Raw genomic sequence first — 18,696 nt, 5'->3', positions numbered from 1 at the left:
CAATAACACGAACGGAGTACCGAGAGAGAGAGAGAGAGAGAGAAGGAGGGAGAGTATCGATTGCTCGAAGGAACAATTATTACAAACCGATGGCCCGATGCGCGTGCAGCAGAACGCAATAATTAACGCGTTATGTGCGAAGTGCAATCGTTTAGCCTGGTAAAACCGATCAAATTAGGATGCTCGATCCAACACGAATTACAAGCCTGTTCCCTCGTGTCGACTTAACCCTCTTCCCCTCTTCTTTAATGGCTATAGAAAGGAAATAGCGCGAGGGGAGCGAAGCGGGGACGATAATTTAATGAAGAAGGTTGAATCGTTTGATTGAGTCTCGCGTGCCAGGATTTTTGGGGACAGGATGCCTCGTTTTCGCCGAAGAGGGATTAATCGGGGTTAATCGTTTCGTGTGTTTATTCCACGAGGGTTTCGGCATTCGTTTGGAGCGGGAGCAATAGAATTAAATAGCGTTGATTCCATTTTGAATGAAACGACGGAATCAACGATTCCATTCAAACTTATAAATATACTTATCTATTAACTCATAATTATACTTGATACACGTGATCATAGAAACATGGTGATAAATTGAGGGAGGGAAAATGTAGATTCCTAGGAGTGGCTAAAATTTTAGTGAAAAAGCGACCGAGCAAGGAATTACTTGCATTTACTTGGAAACAAGGTAGACGTTTAAGGAACTGTATTGATATCCTGTCTGGCTGTAATTCAGCGCGTGTAACGCAACGAAACGAAGGTCTGTCGCCTCTGTCTACAGTCTACGGGATAGCAGTTCGGTATAGAGAGAGGCGTATCAATTGTTGGAAATACGGGACACTATCGGCGCGAGGATCGTGATTATTCCTTGACAGCTACTGTGCGCGCCTGAGAAACCGTATGTGAGAGAGAAAGAGAGACGTGGAGGGGGTTGCATACGTGTCATGGGGTGAGGGGTGCACATTGGATCTCGAAAACGACGAAGAACCACGTCTAAAACTCTTTGCTGTTTATACTCTGGCAAACTAGCATCTCTTATGTAGGTACTACAATATTAAAAAACATGCTAAATATTTCGATATATTTTTAACTCGAAACTTTGGTCTTCTTGTATCTGTTTGCTAGAATATTTCTGATTGATTTTTTTATTCTATTTGGTAATTGTAATTTTATTTATCTATACGAAGAACAGTTTTATTGAACTTAATTACAATAATTATGATTTTTAATTAATGAACCCCCTATTATTGAAGTTTCTATTAGTTTGCTGAATTTTAACATTTTTAAAGGTACATACAACGTAGAATTGTTTTCTAGCAAAATTTGTATTCATTTAAGTAGATAAATGGCAATTTAGATCTAATCTAAGGAATGAAATAAGTAATTGTTAAGCAGTAAACGAAATATTTAATCGCAGAGTAGAAGAATTTTATACAGGGGCGAGAAAAATAATTAATGCAACGATCCTATTTTTTTTAATTTCCAGCGGGTGAAAACCTATTTTGGACAAGGAGCTAAAAAAATTAGTTTCAGTAAATGTAAGTACTTGTTTTGATAACACAAAAGCGATTGACAACATTTCAAAGTTTAAATTCGAGAAAATTTTAAGATAATAAGGGTTGATAGTTTTCATTCGGGAGCTTTTATCGATAACAGGTCGAACATGCGTTTCTGATAGCTTTGTTAGACGAATTGAAGGGATCAAGGAAGTTTAAGAATCGTATAATCGAGCGGAAAATAGAAGCGGAATGCGAGAAAGATCGAGCAGAAGCGTTAACTGGGCTAAGGTCAATTCGCCAACTATTTGGCATACTTCCAAAGAGCCCGGCCGAACCAGCGCTTTTCCCTTTTCCAACGGAACATCTACATTATTTTCATAGTTGTCCCGCGATCGTATCTCAAACTGCACCTTGTTCAAACTGACCCCGAAATTAGCTTAAGTTTCACCCGTGGTAGATTCGAATTTAAGGGTGATGGAACGAAATCTTGTTGAAAACTTTATATAGTGCAACCAAAATTCTCTTGTATGATTTAACTAATATTATTATTGATATTATACGTGTCTCATTATGAAAAAGCATGAAACAATAGGTTCTTCCTTAGTAATTGTTGATAAAGAGGAAAAAGTTTTCTGAAGACACAAAAAACGTCAAATCCCGAGGGATTCAATTTAAATTAAATACAAAGTTCGATGAAATTTGAGTTTGGCAAAGCATGGAAGCCAAATCGAAAATTAAGTTAAGTAATTTAAAGCTTAATCAAATAAAACGTAGATTAGGATTATAGTAGTGTAGAAACCGTAATCAAACCCTGATTAATTCTCATGTAAACCTCGTTTGATTAAAATCCAGACTTAACCCGAACACCGAACCGAATCCAACCAAGCAATACCCGGATCAAAAACGAATCGAGGCGACTTAATCGAGTATAGAATGGATCAGACTCGAGCTTGACTTTATATTTTACTAAAAAGTCAAATTAGCTTAATTTCGAAGACGAGCTAGACTCTCCGCATGAATTTCTTACACGTTCATTGAACACCTTCGTTCTTCCTTTCTGATTAATGCAAACGCTAACTTGGTAGCAGTTGTGTGCCTTTCGAGGATTGTAGAATATTAGACCGCGGAGTCGAATGGCCGCGATATCGACGGTTCGACGAGCAAGGTATCGAGTGAGCAGCCGCGAACGCGAATTCCACGACGTCATCGACGACTTCTTTCTTCGCCTTTTCGAATAACGACCGTATCTATGTGTCTTTATGGCGAACATTTGGCGTAGTTCCCTATTAATTCATGACGTTATCAATCTTAATTAGCGAGGATATTAATCTGTTGTAATTTTTGAAAGTTTATCTTTAACATAATCTTTTGGTAATATTTCGCTATACTTAGTTACGATTATTCTAGAACATAATGTCACATTTTAGTTCCACTTATCCGTAATTCTGACGTTAAAATACATTTTCTTAGAAATAAGCAAGTCTCCAAGTACATGTAAAATGTCAACAGCAAAATGTACGTCATATCGTTCAAAAGAAAATTCACACTTTTATTCGAGTTACATTATTTCTTTGCGAGCATCGGTAGGAGCATAAATTTACATAAACATCCGTAATTCATCTATAATATTCTATAGGATTCCCTTTACTACGAGCGATATCCTTCGTTCGAAATCACTCGATTCCCTTTTTCTCTCCGTCGAACCGTTCTCAGGGCGCATGCATTAATAAAGGGAGGCTGATTTCTCGCGTGCACGCGGAGAAAAACGCAGGGACAGCGTGACGACGCGGGAGGACGAGGGTGCTGGGTTAGTTTCAGCCCTGTCGCGCGTAAAGCCGCCTCTATCGATCCATGTTGAATAATTTCGCGGCCGATTCCTTGGTCACACGCGTCGATCGCCACCATGATCGCAGCCACACGCTCGAAAACCAGAATAGATATCGTCCATCCAACCCACGCCTTTTTAACAATGCTTATTTTTTTCCTTTTTATTTCGTTTCTTTTCGTCTTATTTCGCAGTAATTATAGCAACTCGCGAAAGTATCAAGTACGTGTAGAACCTTTTATGAATACATCGTGTACGTTGTATGAAACATTTTGAAATTCGATTGTCACGTAAACTTGGCTGACGTGGTTACATTAGCACAGTCGAAAATCTAAAATCTAAAGATGTATATGGAAGATGCAAACGTGTATTTTGTAAGACACTAGTATACCGTACGAATAGCTATCTTAATAAATTGTTTGAAAATAAAACATAGAACAATTTACGATAAACTATGGGAAAAAACCAAGTAAGTAAAAAACTTTATATTCATTCAGAAAAATGATTTTTAGCGAGCAAAACTTTGCTCCGAAATTTTTCTGCGATATCGTATCTCAAAAATAAAAATATATTTGTTTATTTTTCGATCTGATCGCGAGGAAAACATTTCGAAGTTAAAATACCGTGACATCGAGTTCGATGCAGGAGAACGAATTGTACCTCGAGCAACAGAAAATACATTTGTTGAAACGTATGAAATAAAGATTGTTACGAGTGCTGAGTGATAACTCTCGACGCACTTATCCATCGCAAACATTTATCATTTTTGCGCTTGTATCGAGAGCATCGGGTAAAGGCACACTGAACGCGTACATAACACGAGCGCATCGGCCGTGTCGATTGTTTTCGCCTGGCGCATATGTGAGTTCATCGGCTATGCGGATAACTTACACTGAACGCATATATGGGTTCGTCGTCTGCAAAGGGTTAATAGTAACTAAAATACTCGCACTGGTATCACGGTCTCATTCACATCACCATAAACTATCCGCATTCCACAAAGAACAAATAGAACCAATTAAAAAATTGAAAAATATAAAGGGAAAAAAATACATGAATTTGATTACAGTGTAATTTCTGAAATAGAAAAAATATCCGAATTTCAGTTCCGTTTACGAAAATATAATTTGGGTATCTGAAATACTGTGTAAGAAGTGATCACAATGATACAGGCGAAATAGCAAAGAACTGAATCGAGTTGCCGGATGAGTATTAAATCAGCTTAAAAAGATTTGGAGAGCCAAAATGGCCACGACTCGGCGATGCCCTCCGTGCACTGTTATTATGGTGCACCAATAGAATGCGGGATACACGTGGTGTCTATCCAGATAATTTACCGACGACGTAGTAATTTTGTTAAGTGAGGATTTGTTGAGAGCGTTTCCATTAACGCATGCAAAACTCGGCCGGTCGTGAGCGTTTATACGAGGGGTACTCTGTTATCAATATATACACCCTATGGAAGTAGGTTTTCATCATTTGAAATCGGATTTATAAATTTTTAAAAAGATTTTTGAATTTGTTCCGTCGTCCTTCATTGTTCGTTTTATTTAATTATTTCAATTTAATTCACTCGTTCAAATTTAATTATTTCATGACAATTATATCATTTTATACAACAATTCCTAAGACAAGCTATATAAATGAATTTTCAAATGAAGCTACAAAATTTTATTTATGGATACGACACAAACATGTTTTTTTTGGTAGGAACATTTTTCATTTACTTAATGTAGCTTCGCGAATGACCTTTTCTTAAAACTGTTATAGAATAAGAAAATATTTGGATATACCTAGTACTACCTTAGGTATACCTATGTAATCTAATAGTTAACTAATATATTATTACTCTAACAGATAAATTAGAAACGAAAAGGTGAAATAATAAAGAGAACTAGATAAAGGGAGGGCAAAGGACGCTCCTAGGAACGAGGACTGAATTCGCCATAGTGTCTTTGAGCATCCATTCGCCTGGGACAATCGAGAACGGGGTGGAGGTATCGATCAAAACGCAAGTTAAGTTATACAAGACTTACTTTAAAAATAGCCTGTAGAGTACGGCGCTGAAGGTCTGTGAAAACCAGGCGCGGTTTCTTGGGGGCGGGCTGTTCTCCCTGGTTCGCCATCTCGTCTTTCCTCTTGCATGCTAAAATTCAAACGATCCTTTAGTCGATCTATCCCTTGAAGGATCATTACAAAAAATTGCTAACCGATTTTACCCGTGTAAGAGAACAATGATAATGAAAAATAAAATAAAACGAACGATAAAACGAATTAGCTTGAAATCCCTTTTGAAAATTTCGATTTGTTCGCCTTCGAAATAATATTAATTTTTCTAAAAACTTAATGTTATTGGTTAAGATGGAAATTAAGATGGAAAAATTCAACGAATGTCGTGAAAATAAAACGCGACGAGCACGAACGGATATAAAATCAAAGTTTCTAAAAAGACACTACCAGAGAGGTATAGTGCCACAGTTACATTACCGCGAAAACACACGAACTAATTGGTAATTAGTGGATGAAAAGAAAGCCGCGCGAATGAGATGGAGAACGCGGCGAATCGATTGTGTCCCCAGTTCCAGCTATCCCCTTTCCATACGTAACCATTATGAAACACCTCAAGATTTTCTCTTTTAAGGCGAACTAGTATTGAAAGGGGAAGAAGGAACGGAAGAAATGAAAGAAGAAAAAGGATGGACACGAGTAAGAAGATTTTTTCTTCCGTGCAAGTAGACACGGTTCGCGAGTACATAGTGACGTGCGTCTAATTGACGATCGGCTCAATTAAGACGATGGAAGAAACGGAAGGGAAACGATTTTCAACGTAATTTGATCGTACTTACCTGCGCGTTGTGGAATCTGTGCAGCTGAAAGCAGAAAAAAGAGACGAATGTGAATCAATGGTGAACTCGTTTAGTTTGACGACCCGACTTTTTATATTTTTTTTTTTTTTTTGTCTTTTTTGTTTGTTTTTTTACTACCGGGTCGTCGATTGTAAATGTCGTTGTCAAGTGTGTATAATGTTTCATTCCTGTTCTGTTTTATCTCTGTTATGTGTGTTCTTACATACATATATCTTCTTGTTTCTATAATACTTATTTTTTACGTATAATCTTTTTCAGCAATCATTATTCATATGTTTTATTTGGAACGCTAGCTTGCCGTTCACGAGCAAAATTACTCTTTTTGCAAAGTACGTTCTCGCAGCCAAACAAAAAAAGTAATCTCGACTTGTTATATGTATACATAAATACATACGGAATGTTGTATATATATATATTACATTAACATTGAGAAAAGATTGTCAAGGGCATAGAAGTAAAAACACGTACAACAAGTCAGTGGAGAGAAAAAAAGGGGTTTAGGGATTCGCTTGCATAACACGAATATCTCAAACTGATAGTACTACAGCTGATAAACATCTCACTAAAGGGTTCCAAAAGGGCACAAGGGCGAGGGGGCGGACACATATAATCTATATATACATATAAATATATTGTATATGTATATATATATATATAATTTTGTGTGTACATGTGAGACGATGCAAGAGTGTCAAGAGAGATGCATTTTCCTTGGAAAAGCGAGTTTTCAGTGTCCGTGTAGTTCGTTTCGTGTCTCGAGTGAGTGATATGTATGCCTTGTTTCGAATCTGAGTGGTATTATGTCTCGTCGAGCACACGTTTTCCTCGTTCTTCTCCTTTTTCCCTCCCTTTTTTTTTTTTGTTCCGTTCTTTTTTTTTCTTTTTTCTCGTTGGCTCGCGTCCAACCAACGAGAGAGAGCTGATTTAGACCCGGCAAAATTTGCACCGACTCTTCCGCGGATTTAGATCCCAGAGCCCAAAAGACTGCAGAAGAGTTTTGGAAGACCGCGCGCGTTCTATTAAATACGTTCATAGTCACGGTATTTCGATTAAGAAATCGGCGATTTAATAAATTTCTCGATCATCCGTCTTTTGTAATCAATCGATTAATTAATCGATTAATTAATAGTTTCACAGATGAGCGAGACTTATTAATTAGAAAGTAACCGATTTCCGGATTTTCTAATTAGAGATCGTTCGACTTGGAAATTTTCTAAGCAGGAAATCTACCAGTTTCCCAATTTCCGTACTAATTCATAAAAGCAGGAAGTCATTCACGTTTCAAGAATCCAATGATTCCAAGCAGTACCTAAATTTGTTCGTCGTCGTTGGAAACCTACGAACATCATAAATACGTTCGAATAGATAGATATATAACGAGTCGGATGCATAAATGGCGAATTAAGGCTACTGTAAATCGGTTCGCATGAAAACGCTTTCCCATCGCGAGTTTCGTCCCTCTTGTAAAACGATCGAGCCGCGGCTTAGAGCGATTTTAACGCACAGTCCCTCGATCGACAGGTTCTCTGAAATAATAACGATCGCGATATTAGCTCGAAATTGTCGCGTAATCACTGCCGGCTCTTTGTGACGCTCGCAACGTTATGGCGCATAATTGCGAACGAGAATAGGGGACGAGAAAGGAAAAAAAGAGTGCGAGAGACAGAGAGAGAAAGAGGGAAAGAAAAATAAAGGGAGATAGAGAACGAAGAGGAAAGAAGGAACAGAATGGGAAAAATAACGTTTACACGCGTACATGGTTTTCCCGCGTACGAATTCCGATCGAGCAGCCGATATTAGATTAAATAACTCGTCAATTTTCTCTTTGTCCAGCTTCGATCTATACCTGGAAACTTGGAAATCGTTGAAATTTCCCGATAATAGGCCACCTTTTCGGCAGGTAGAAGCAAATCGGTTGGACGACCGAAAAAAATCTCGTCCATCCCGAACGGAATCGAACGCAAGCCCCTGCAAATTAGCAAATTCTTGAACCGTTGCACTCGTAAAATCAAGGGCCAACTGGCGATTTTTGCGAATTATACTCGATGCCTGCGATTATAGATCTTTCTCCTAATCTGGATGGTAAACGGGTATCGTAAATTTTTCTTCGAAATTATCAAGGATATTCTATCTATCGTTAGTCCAAGTGTCGATCATGCAAGATCATTTATTAACCCGTTGACATATTAACTTTTTCACATTAAATGTTGTGCACATTAAATCGCAGCAATTTTTCTAAGTCTCCGGTTCTCGTTTAGGGTTTCATTGTTCGCGAAATGCAAAAGTTTCGGAAGAATGGCAATCGATAAAACGCTTAAATTAATAAGAAACAGGCACGATGCCTTACCTCGTCTGACAGACAACTGCGCATGTCAGTGGATTAAAAACGGATACCTTTCCAAAGGAACATCCTAATAGCCCAAAACAAAACGAAAAGTTGGTCGAAGAGCTGATCCGTTGGATAGAATACTCTCGATCGCGTCGATTTCTCGATCGCTAAACCTGCCAATGACAAGCCCGCCCTGAAAAACATTTAATACGTCCGCTCCACTCTGTCCAACTAAAAAACTCAACGAATAACATCGATCTATGGGCAGTAGCCTTCGGTTCCGATTAATCTGCCATCCGAAGGAACTATCTTAAAATCCAACCTCTCGAATTGAAAGATCGCGGTTGAACGTGGTTTTCCCGATTGAAATTTCTTCGTGGAAGAGCCTTCCGTCCCACGAACGATCCGTGAAAATGAAGTGGCAGCGACTGGTGTACGAGAGAATGGCGAAAACATCGTAGACGAGGGTGGAAAGGCAATCATGTGCCATTAGCAACCACCCGATAACGAGTGAAAGGAGACTGGCGAAAAAAATGCCACTAGGAACAGGAAAAACTGACTGGGGAGTGCGGCGGATTGTTCGCAAGGATGGACAGCCGGACAGAGACGAAAAATTGACGCGTTCGTTATTACCACGGTAGAAGCAGGGAAAAGGCATGATCGTTGCGACAATCGACTCGCGGACACGGCTACCTGCCGGTCCCGTTTGATTTTTCACCCTGTCACCCCTTTCTTGCCTCTCTACATCTGACATACGGGATAGGGAGTTTGTTCTTTTTCGAAAGGTAATTGGAATTCTTCGGGAGGATAAATCGAGTTCCGAGAGAGTATCGGAATGATTGGTTAGGTGGTTCATCAATAGGAAGGATAAGAAGTTTCGCCGCGAGTAAAGAAATGGAGTTAACGGCTCTGTAAGTCGAAGTTTTGTAAATCGATCTTGCCTCGATGTAAAAAAATCGAAATATAAAGTTGATAGAGATGGCATGATAAACTCGACACGTTCTTCGTAAATCTAAATCTTTCATCGACTAATAAAACTAACAGAAAATCGACGATGTAACGTGAAGTGGAAATATACGAACTCTCGTTTCTGTCCTCTGGGTACTAAAAATCTATTCTTACCACGAATGGCAATATCAATGGAAAAGGACAAACCGATGACAGTCAGGTTCGGACGAGGGGTTCAGTCGGGCCATGGGGGCAGGGAGGGTATGTTAAAATTGTCAGGCGGAAGAACGATCGCGTTGTCAGGTTTGTATCCATCGTTGCGAGAACAGAACTCGAAATGGATGCAAGCAAGAACCGGATGTCACGAGCGGATCGATCGAAGGATTCCAGAAACGGCTAAGTGGGCCAAATCCAGTCGGGCGCACGGCGCGATAAAGCATTAACGAGAGCTCTTTCTCGCTCTTTCTCGCTCTCTCTCCCTCTCCCTCTCTGTCTTTCTCTTTCATATTCTCTATCATACTGCTCTTTTTCCATCTCCCTCTTCTAAAGTGCAGAAAATCTCTGACGTGGTCGGGTGCCGCGAACTTTTCGGAAAATAATCCATGGCTGACACTTTGTGCGCCGAGTGAAAAGCCGGCCAGCCACTTTGACGAGCGTCCCGAAGAGGATCAGGTCGCGCGGAAAAATTTGATCGGCTCGCCTGGCCGATCTAGCGTGTATTGAGATGTTCGAACCGACCCCGTGGCCGCTCTGTGCCGCGCCGGAAAACAACCGGATAATGGAACATTTAGTCGGGCATCGTGAATTTTTAAAAGGGAGGCAAACGATCGTGAGGATAGAAATAAATTTCCAAGCGTGAATTTCTTCGTGGAAGAAAACGGATACGATATTGTTACTTTTTCCGAAATTCCAGACTACTAGATTTTCAAACATCGTCGGAAACTGTAGAGTGAAATCACGTGGGAGGAGAATGAAGTCTATTCGATTGCCGAATCACAGACTCAGCACACCCCGAAATGGAGTAAGACTACGAGAGATCATAAAGCACAGATCTCCATTAAAGCGACCGCGAGTCGCAATCGAATTCACGTACGATCTGCTCGTAACCGATGGCCGGGACCAATCAAAAGGAAGTTTGTCAGAGACACGAGCAAGGCACGTAGACGTCTTCTTCATATAGGTAGAGACGGGCCGGCCCGTATTCCATCGCAGCCACCATCCCCTTTCCCGAATAACTCAAGAATGATTGCGTTTCGAGCGAGGAGCCCGCTGGCGTCACGTGGCACCAATAGCTTCTGCTATATAATAAAATAATACACGCAGAGAAGGCGGCCGCGCATTTACATGGCCCACGTGATCCCGATACTCTCTGTCTCTGGTCTCCGACCTTTCTTCCACCCCATTCCATCGATACACCGGGTGTGTCGCCCAGACCACTTCCACAATGGGGTTCGTCGACTGATTCTTTGTCTCGAACACTTTCTTAAATCCTTTCTCTTTAATTTCTTCGAATATCCAATGGACCTGAGGTAAAAGACGTATCTCATCGGAATATGGAAAATGAACTGTTTCTTAATCTCCTACTTCTTTTTCGCAGACAAAGTTAACTTATTTCTCATACATGAACAGAAATTTGTTGGGTCACAGGTAGTTTGCGCTGGATTTAAGCTCGTTTCGAGGTAATGTTTTATATTTTACGGCGTCGCCGATACAGCGAAACTGGATCTTGCCGTTTTTAGGGAAATTTCCAAGCAAGCCGGAAATTGAATTCCGCTTCATTTCCGTTAATCCATCCGCCGCAATTGCACGTATTATCTTGATTTTGAAGTTTGTCTAACGCGATTGAACGCCGGACGCTTCGTCCCCTCTATTTTTAATGCAGTTACCGCTTGAACGAGCACTAACGCTCGGAGGGTTGCATGAAAACTTGAAAGAGAGTACCACCAAGGGCTTTTCCAGGAGGAATCGGAGAATTTACATTCGTTACAATACTCCTGGTTAATCGTATTGCTTTTCCCTATGGATTTTCTCATTGGCTCTTTTTATATCGCTCCTATTTATTCCTTTTACCATTTTCCTTTCCTCCCTTCTTTTTTTCCCAACTCTTTTCATTGTTTACAATTTTATCTACTTTTTATGCTCTATATCCTCTTTTTATTTTACTCTTTGTATCTATTTTTTCATCTTTTCTCCGCACTCTTTTTCCGTTTACAAAGGTGGTTTTTCTGTGTTCTATTTTATATTTTTTCTGTTTCCCTTTTTTTCATTATTAACCTTGTAATCCACTATTTAATGCTTTTAATACACATATCTCTCACAATTTGAACATAATTTTTAGTTTCTCCTTTCCTCCGCCTGCTACGAGACTCGTTTTACTTTCCAATTTTTTCACCTTCTTCGTGTATCTTCATTTTTTCCTATTATTCATATTTTTACACACACCCTGTAGAAGGGCGACTTCGTGCAAGTGAACTTGGTCTTCGTAGCGGGCCTCTGCCGTTTTTGCCTGATAGGCTCGCATTCCAATGGAGTCAGAACACCCACACCGGTTTCCTTCCTTGGATTTTCTCGCTTCGCACGCAGATTTATGAAGGCAATTCGATTTTATCGCTTATTGCTTGAACTCGCCGATATTCGTGGTGTTCTGCGCCACCCCCAGAAGAACTCACCACCTTCCCTCTCTTCTTACACCAACACGTACAGTTTCTTCCAAAGTTGCCCCTCTGCGATAAGCGAGTTCTCTGTCCGCCAACATTGTTCTCGTTCCCAATTAATGACCAGCTTCCAGCGATGGTTAATTTTCATGGACTCTTTCCACTTGTCTCTTGATCATCACCAGCCATCTTTTATAGATCCACGTGTAACTTTGAGAAAGTTCACTTTTGTTCATTTACGTGTAATTCAATACTTTTCTTTCGGTAGTCCAAACAATGTTGATAAATCACTTATGGTCGCTAGAATCGTAAGAAAGACCAAAGAAGCGATAATGAGCATTTTGCGAAATGAAAAATCGCCATTATCTTTCATCGATCCAAACTTAATTTGGTCAGAGTCTACTTTTGTCCACTGGTGTGTCTACTCGTGCTGTCGTAATATTTTTTTTCATTAACTCAAGTAGTGTTTGTAGACTGACATCCCTGATTACTATAATCATGGGTGAGTTGGAACAACCCATTCACGAATATTTCTGGTGCGATTCACTTGCTACCTGTCTTCGATCCACAACAATTTAATCAAATATCACCTTCTTTTGATCCAATTTTGTTTCCTTCCTATCTCAAGCAGTATCTACGAACCATCCTAGTTATTAGAAATATAGCGAATATCGAAGAACGATCTACAAATGTTTTTTGGGGTGAAAAATCAGCAATCACTCTTTGTTTCTTAATATTCAGCGACGAATACATTAACTTGGATTATCGTATAGCATCATATCGAGTCTTCCTAGTAGACGTCAACGGTGACAAGTTCGCAAACTGTCTATGATATACTAGCACACCTGCTTTCCACTTACAAAATCGAATTTCTTTGAATTTCTTCTAGCCGAGTTGTGCCAGCATCGAAATAGAATCTAATTTGTTTTTCACTAGACTTTGTTAATCTCCATACCGAATTCCACCAATTTGTAGCAATATTCGATAAATTTACCGAGGTTCGACATGCAAGTTTCAAGAAAGGGAGCACAGAACTACTCAGACCTCTCTGAAATACACGGAAGTTTCTCGAAGTTTCTTGGACGGATGGACGAGATGGATCGATTTAATCAGTTTGTTTTTCTAATTTTTTCCCTACACTAATCGTATTATTCATCGTATAATAATTAGCGATTTTCTCGTTACACGTTTAATTGCGAAACCAAATGCGGCATAACCGACTGGTTGTCCGAAGCTCCTTATCGATCTGTTCGACGGGAAACTGTCGAAATGGCGGAGTTACGATTCCATTTCGAGGAAGCTAGTTAGTCTAGCGTTTACTAAAACCGTCCCAATTTTCCTTTTTGAAACAAAATTAAACTGAAATTTAAATGGCGATATTTTTGACGCAGCAACGTTATATGTGTGGTTTCTCGAAACGTGAAACAAAGTTCCCTTAATAAATGATATAGACTCCGTATTCTCTCAATGGTCCAAGATTCAATTACGATCGATTTAAACTCGTTTTAATTCGTCAAAAATAACCAATTCGTAACATATTTTAGTTCCCTGAAATTTCGTTCGAGACAATCGAAAGGTAACCGGAAATCGATCGAATTTCCGATCAGTCGCCACGCCTAGCGAGACGATCATTTCGAATCGTTGTATCGTGTACCCCTGTTGTTTCTTGTCCACTAACCCTCGACGCGTTTTATCCAAAAGAATTACGAATTAAATATGGCAAATTTCCGCGAACTTTCTTAAATCACCTATTCGATAAAATTGCAATATTTTCTTTCGAACTTTAGCGTGTTCGAAATACTTAAACTGCAACATTTTATTTCTAACTATAGAAAATAAAATAAAAAGGCTAAAGAATAAGCATAGAAATGATCGTCGAAGATTGAAACGCGAAGACAGGTCGGCGAACGCGTCGAGTGTCAGCGTCGACATGTGGCTGACGGCCTGTAAATGTGCGACTTCTTTTTTCCAACGGGCTTGAACATTCATGCTTTGTCTTACAGGGTATCGACTAACAATACATGGTATCTGGTTGAATAAGGGCGAGGGGGGCAAACACTACCTGCGCAAAGGACCTCAAATTAACAGCTAATGATAAAGGGCACTCTCTGCATTACGGTGGATTTCTAAGAGAAACTGGGATTTATCTGGCGGGGGATGGTCGACTCGCAACAAAATGCTCACGTTCAATGTAAGACAGCATTCGAGGCCCGGAAGCAGGCGAAAACTTTTTCGCGGCGTCGATCGATATCGGCCACATGGCTTTCCGAGAAAAACCAAACGAATGGATTTTGCATTCGTTTTGCTAAATTTCTTTAAGGTGGATTTTGTATTGATTAAAATTTAGAAATTAGAGATACTGATAATCTCGGTATTCGGTAATCTTTCAAAAGTCTGAATTAACCTCTCGAAGGATATTAAAATATCCAAAAAATACCATAGGCATATCTTGTGCATAAATACAATAGGAAAATAAAAGTTAATTTTGTTTTTTTCTTGGCATTAGCTAAATTCCCCGAAGGGGTTAAATAACGGCTATTCCGCATTTTTTTTTTACAAAAAATTCAGTCTAGCTTATTATATATAGGTAGATGTAAAATATTTAAATAAACTCGATCGATCGATGATACGTAAAAGTTTCACCGGCTTCCGTAACAACAGATCGTCTAAACATCATTCATTTCTTTCCCCGTGTACGTCTTCGTGTCGTATTCTAAGGACAAAGACGCGAGAGACAGAGAGGGGCACCGGAAACGGGGGCGTATTAATGTTTCTGAGTATGTATATACATATACATATACGACAGATATAATATATATATATATCATTATCGTCCCCGTTTCCATGCCTGGGAATTGAGCAAGCAAGCAAGCAAGCAAACTTTCGTCTGTCGTCGTCGAATTTGTACGAAAGGATCGCCGTGTTTTACTAGGGTGTCCTTTCCTTCCTTTCGTTCCGTTCTCTTCTCGTCCCCTCTCTTTCACGTCGATCGTCGACGATTCGCGCGACGATCTGATCCGCGGGCAATATCGACACCGGTTTCGTCGCTCTTTCCTTTCGTTTTTCGCTTATTCACATTCCTTAATTTTATCTCAATTTTTCCTCTTTCTTCGATTTGAATTTTTTCTTTTTTTTTTTTTTTTTTTTTTTTGTTGTCATTATTGGTCTCGAGGGTGAGAAGCATGAGAGAATTCGGGGACACCCTATGTATGACCCACGTGGCGAGATTGTTTCTGTTCTTTCCATTCGTTCGATGCTGGGGATCTGATCCGAATTATCCGAATTGGAGAAATCAATTTGTAAGATGTCGGCAAAGTTACAGTGACGAGCTCGACATTCGAGAAGAAAGGAAATTACCTCCCGTTTATTCAATATGTACCCATTTTTCATGTTTTCCGCCCAGCACCGTCTTCAGATAATCTCGCACCATTCTCGACTACTACCCTGTTCCTCAAAGTTTTACGCTCCGAACGGCGCCCCGGTTACGTTCAGGAACGTCCGCGTGAGATGTTCCCGGAAACGATTTTTGGGGCGCCGGAGAACAGACTCGAAGACGCAGAACGGAAGGGAAATTCGTTTTGTCAACATAGTTTCGTGTTTTACAATAGTGAATAATAATAATGAATAATAATTAAGAGCAATAATAATAATAATGATGATGATGATGATGATGATGATGGTGATGATGATGATGATGATGATGATGATAATAATAATATTAATAATAATAATAATAGTAATAATAATAATAATAAAAATAATAATAATTATATTATATAGAATATATATATATGTTGGCCATGCAATAATGCTACTGTACATATATATATGTATATATAGAGACTTGAGATAGCTCGGTGGCGTTTTATTGAGAAATTTCTCTCTTTCTCTCTTTTCTGTTTTTCTATTTCTCTTTCTCTGTTTCTATCTTCCTTTCAACGATTTGCCGGCACACCGTGTGTGTATCATCCCCCCTCTTTTTGCTTTAAACTCTCTCGTTCTCTAAATGCTTCCTCTCGTTCGTTCTTTTTTTCGCTTTATTCGTCTTTCGTTCTCATATTATCATCAGGAGGATCTCGATATTGTTTCGAATTTCATGAGCTCTTCTATGCACATTCCTTCTTTATTCGTCCATTTCTTATTTCGGCTCGTGATCAAAAGTATAGACAAAAAGGGTGTCTCTGTGCTGTTCATTCCTATTTGTCTCTCTATCCTCGGTTCTTTCGCCAATGCGTTCGGTGAGATTGAAAGTTTTAGCTCCTCTTTCTCACGCGAACATCTTCCTGCAATGACCCTTTGCACGGGTAGACAGTGATCCACAACAGCTATTGTTTGTGTATATTCTGAATCAAGCTGGATGCTTGGTAAGAGTAAAGCTTTAAACTTTTTCTGTTTTACTTATTAGTGTTCTAAAATTTCTCGGCAAGATATAGTACACAGAACGTAGTTCTAGATAGAATGCAATGGATTGATCAAACTTTTATATTCAATAGCTTTAAGTAAAAAGGGGGAAGTGATTTTATGAGAAAAAGGAGCCATTAAGAAGATTTGGAATCACTAGCAAATTCGATAATTTTTTTCATAGAAGCACGCTCTATTCCCAACGGAAACACCCGATTATCTACCAACCCTCTCGATAATACTTAATTTCCATAAATTTTGTCTCGAAAATCGAAGCGACCACCACTTTGTTCGAATGTTTGATCGTGACAATCCTCGCTCCACTTACGAAGACGCGGATAGCGAAAAATTCGCAGCGAAGCGAGCATGCCGCGCGGAAGGGGAGAGAAAAAAAGGGTCAGAGGAGAATCATCGACGGTTCGCGACGTCGCCGGCCTCGTAGAATACGACTGCTCGAAACGCGATCAACTATCGAGTTCTCGCATCTTCCATTCTGCGTTAAAACAACGATCGAGCCTACCGCTTTCGTTAGAAGAAAAAAGAATAGTCGACAAAAAGGTAACCTCTATGTTAATCAATTCACTCTTCCTAACTGAAAGTCCGTAGTATTTTTATCGTGTTATTTTTCTTCCACATTTTCTCTCCGAAACGCGATCGAATTAATTTCAATGGAATTATAAATTCAATAATTCCAAGAAAAATGAAAAAGAGGAAATTTAAGGAAAATTTCCGAATAATTCCTTTTCTATTAATTTCATATTTTCCTGATATAATTGAATTTTGTATTCAGAGGAAGGTTCAAAGCATAGTAGCCCGGAGTATCAATGACGATGAAATTAAAATTTCAACTAGGATTCTTATCGCGTTGAAAAGAAGGAAAATCCAGAAGGCAGGCAATGCCAAAATACGTAGGCTCTAAGGTCTCATTGCAGAATGGAAGATAGCAATGTTAAAAAAATCCAACCCCTTGCCTACGTGGCTTTGAAAAGGATGGCTCGTGCACTGAAGTGCCAGTCGAGAGGATGACTCGTGTCACCAGCGAGGTCGGAGCACAATACGTCGGCTTAAATTTGCCGAAACCGTGGCAAGAGATTGCGAAAGGGCCAGTACTCTCTTGTATAACGAAACATCCCCGTACCCCTTCGCCGACCGCTTTCGTGACTCGCGAGAATTCGAAAATAATTTTGTTCGGAACACCATTCTTTCGAAGGACTCATTGTTGCTCGGAACTCGGTTTATTCGAGGTTGCCCGATATTTCAACCTTTTTCTCTTTTATTTCCGAATGGAAATTTTCACAATTTGGAAATATTACTTTTCAATTTTTGACAATTCTCACGGCTTTGTGAAATTTATTCCATTTCTTCTTGTAATATGTAATTTTCTTTCTACGATAATATCTAGTTTTGCGAAAATATCATTTTATCTTTATACTTTACTCGTAATTATTGAATAATTATTGAATAATTACAGTTACTACAATGTAACAACATATTTATGTATAAGCGCAAAATTCGGCATTTTCACGACGCAGAATGTTAATTAGGAAGGTTCGATTCGCGAGAAGTAATTTCGGGATAAATCGAATGCGTTTTAGAGTCCTGATACCGACGTCTGCGCCGAGGCCTCCGCGCTTAAATCCGGTTAATCCGGCTGTCCAATTTGTCGGGTGTAATTTTATTAGCCGATTGGCAGCTGGTTTCGAATTTAGAGTGTGGCTACTTGGCTGGTGATTTCGGTACCCCGATCTAAGTACAACGAACGGCACGCCAGAACGCGACATTTCGTCGATCGATTCCCCTTTTTCTCCTTCTTTCTCTGACTTTCGTGCCTCGTTTCGTCGACTTTCTATCCACTTCACTCTACAATAACTTTTCAATCCTCCGTAATAAGATGAATAAATGATCATATCGTTGATCAAATCAATAAATTATGATTTCAGTATAATGATAAATTAAACATTTTTTCTTTTTTAAGGGAAAGGAACGGATCGATATTTGAATAAGGAAAGATGAAATGTTTCAGTGGTAGTGGACCGTCTATGGTCAGACGCGTTCTAAATAACTTGTATTCCCTTAAAACTTTCGACACGCATGCTGTTTTCAAACCTAACCCGATAATAGCTAATCCGTTTGATTTCTTCGAAGGACTGATTCATCTTTCTAAGAAGGGTTGAGAAGTTTC

General features: G+C 39.4%; 1 protein-coding gene across 4 annotated transcripts in view; it reads right to left on the bottom strand.

The window, feature by feature from the left end:
- Positions 1–18,696, bottom strand: part of LOC100648142 (one cut domain family member 2) — an 85,057-nt gene that overhangs the window by 10,858 nt on the left and 55,503 nt on the right. For all 4 annotated transcript variants that reach the window (XM_048410481.1, XM_048410482.1, XM_048410479.1 and 1 more), the window contains 2 exons: positions 6,162–6,185; positions 5,352–5,461 (listed from right to left, as the gene is read on the bottom strand). In XM_048410481.1, coding sequence (XP_048266438.1) covers positions 5,353–5,461; positions 6,162–6,185 — 133 coding nt within the window. In that variant the 3' untranslated portion in view covers position 5,352. The remainder of the gene's footprint in view (positions 1–5,351; positions 5,462–6,161; positions 6,186–18,696) is intronic.

This window comes from Bombus terrestris, chromosome 11, assembly GCF_910591885.1.
Source record: "Bombus terrestris chromosome 11, iyBomTerr1.2, whole genome shotgun sequence".
Lineage (NCBI taxonomy): Eukaryota > Metazoa > Arthropoda > Insecta > Hymenoptera > Apidae > Bombus > Bombus terrestris.
The sequence above is the reverse complement of the archived record's forward strand: the minus strand, read 5'-3'. Positions and strand labels throughout refer to the sequence as shown.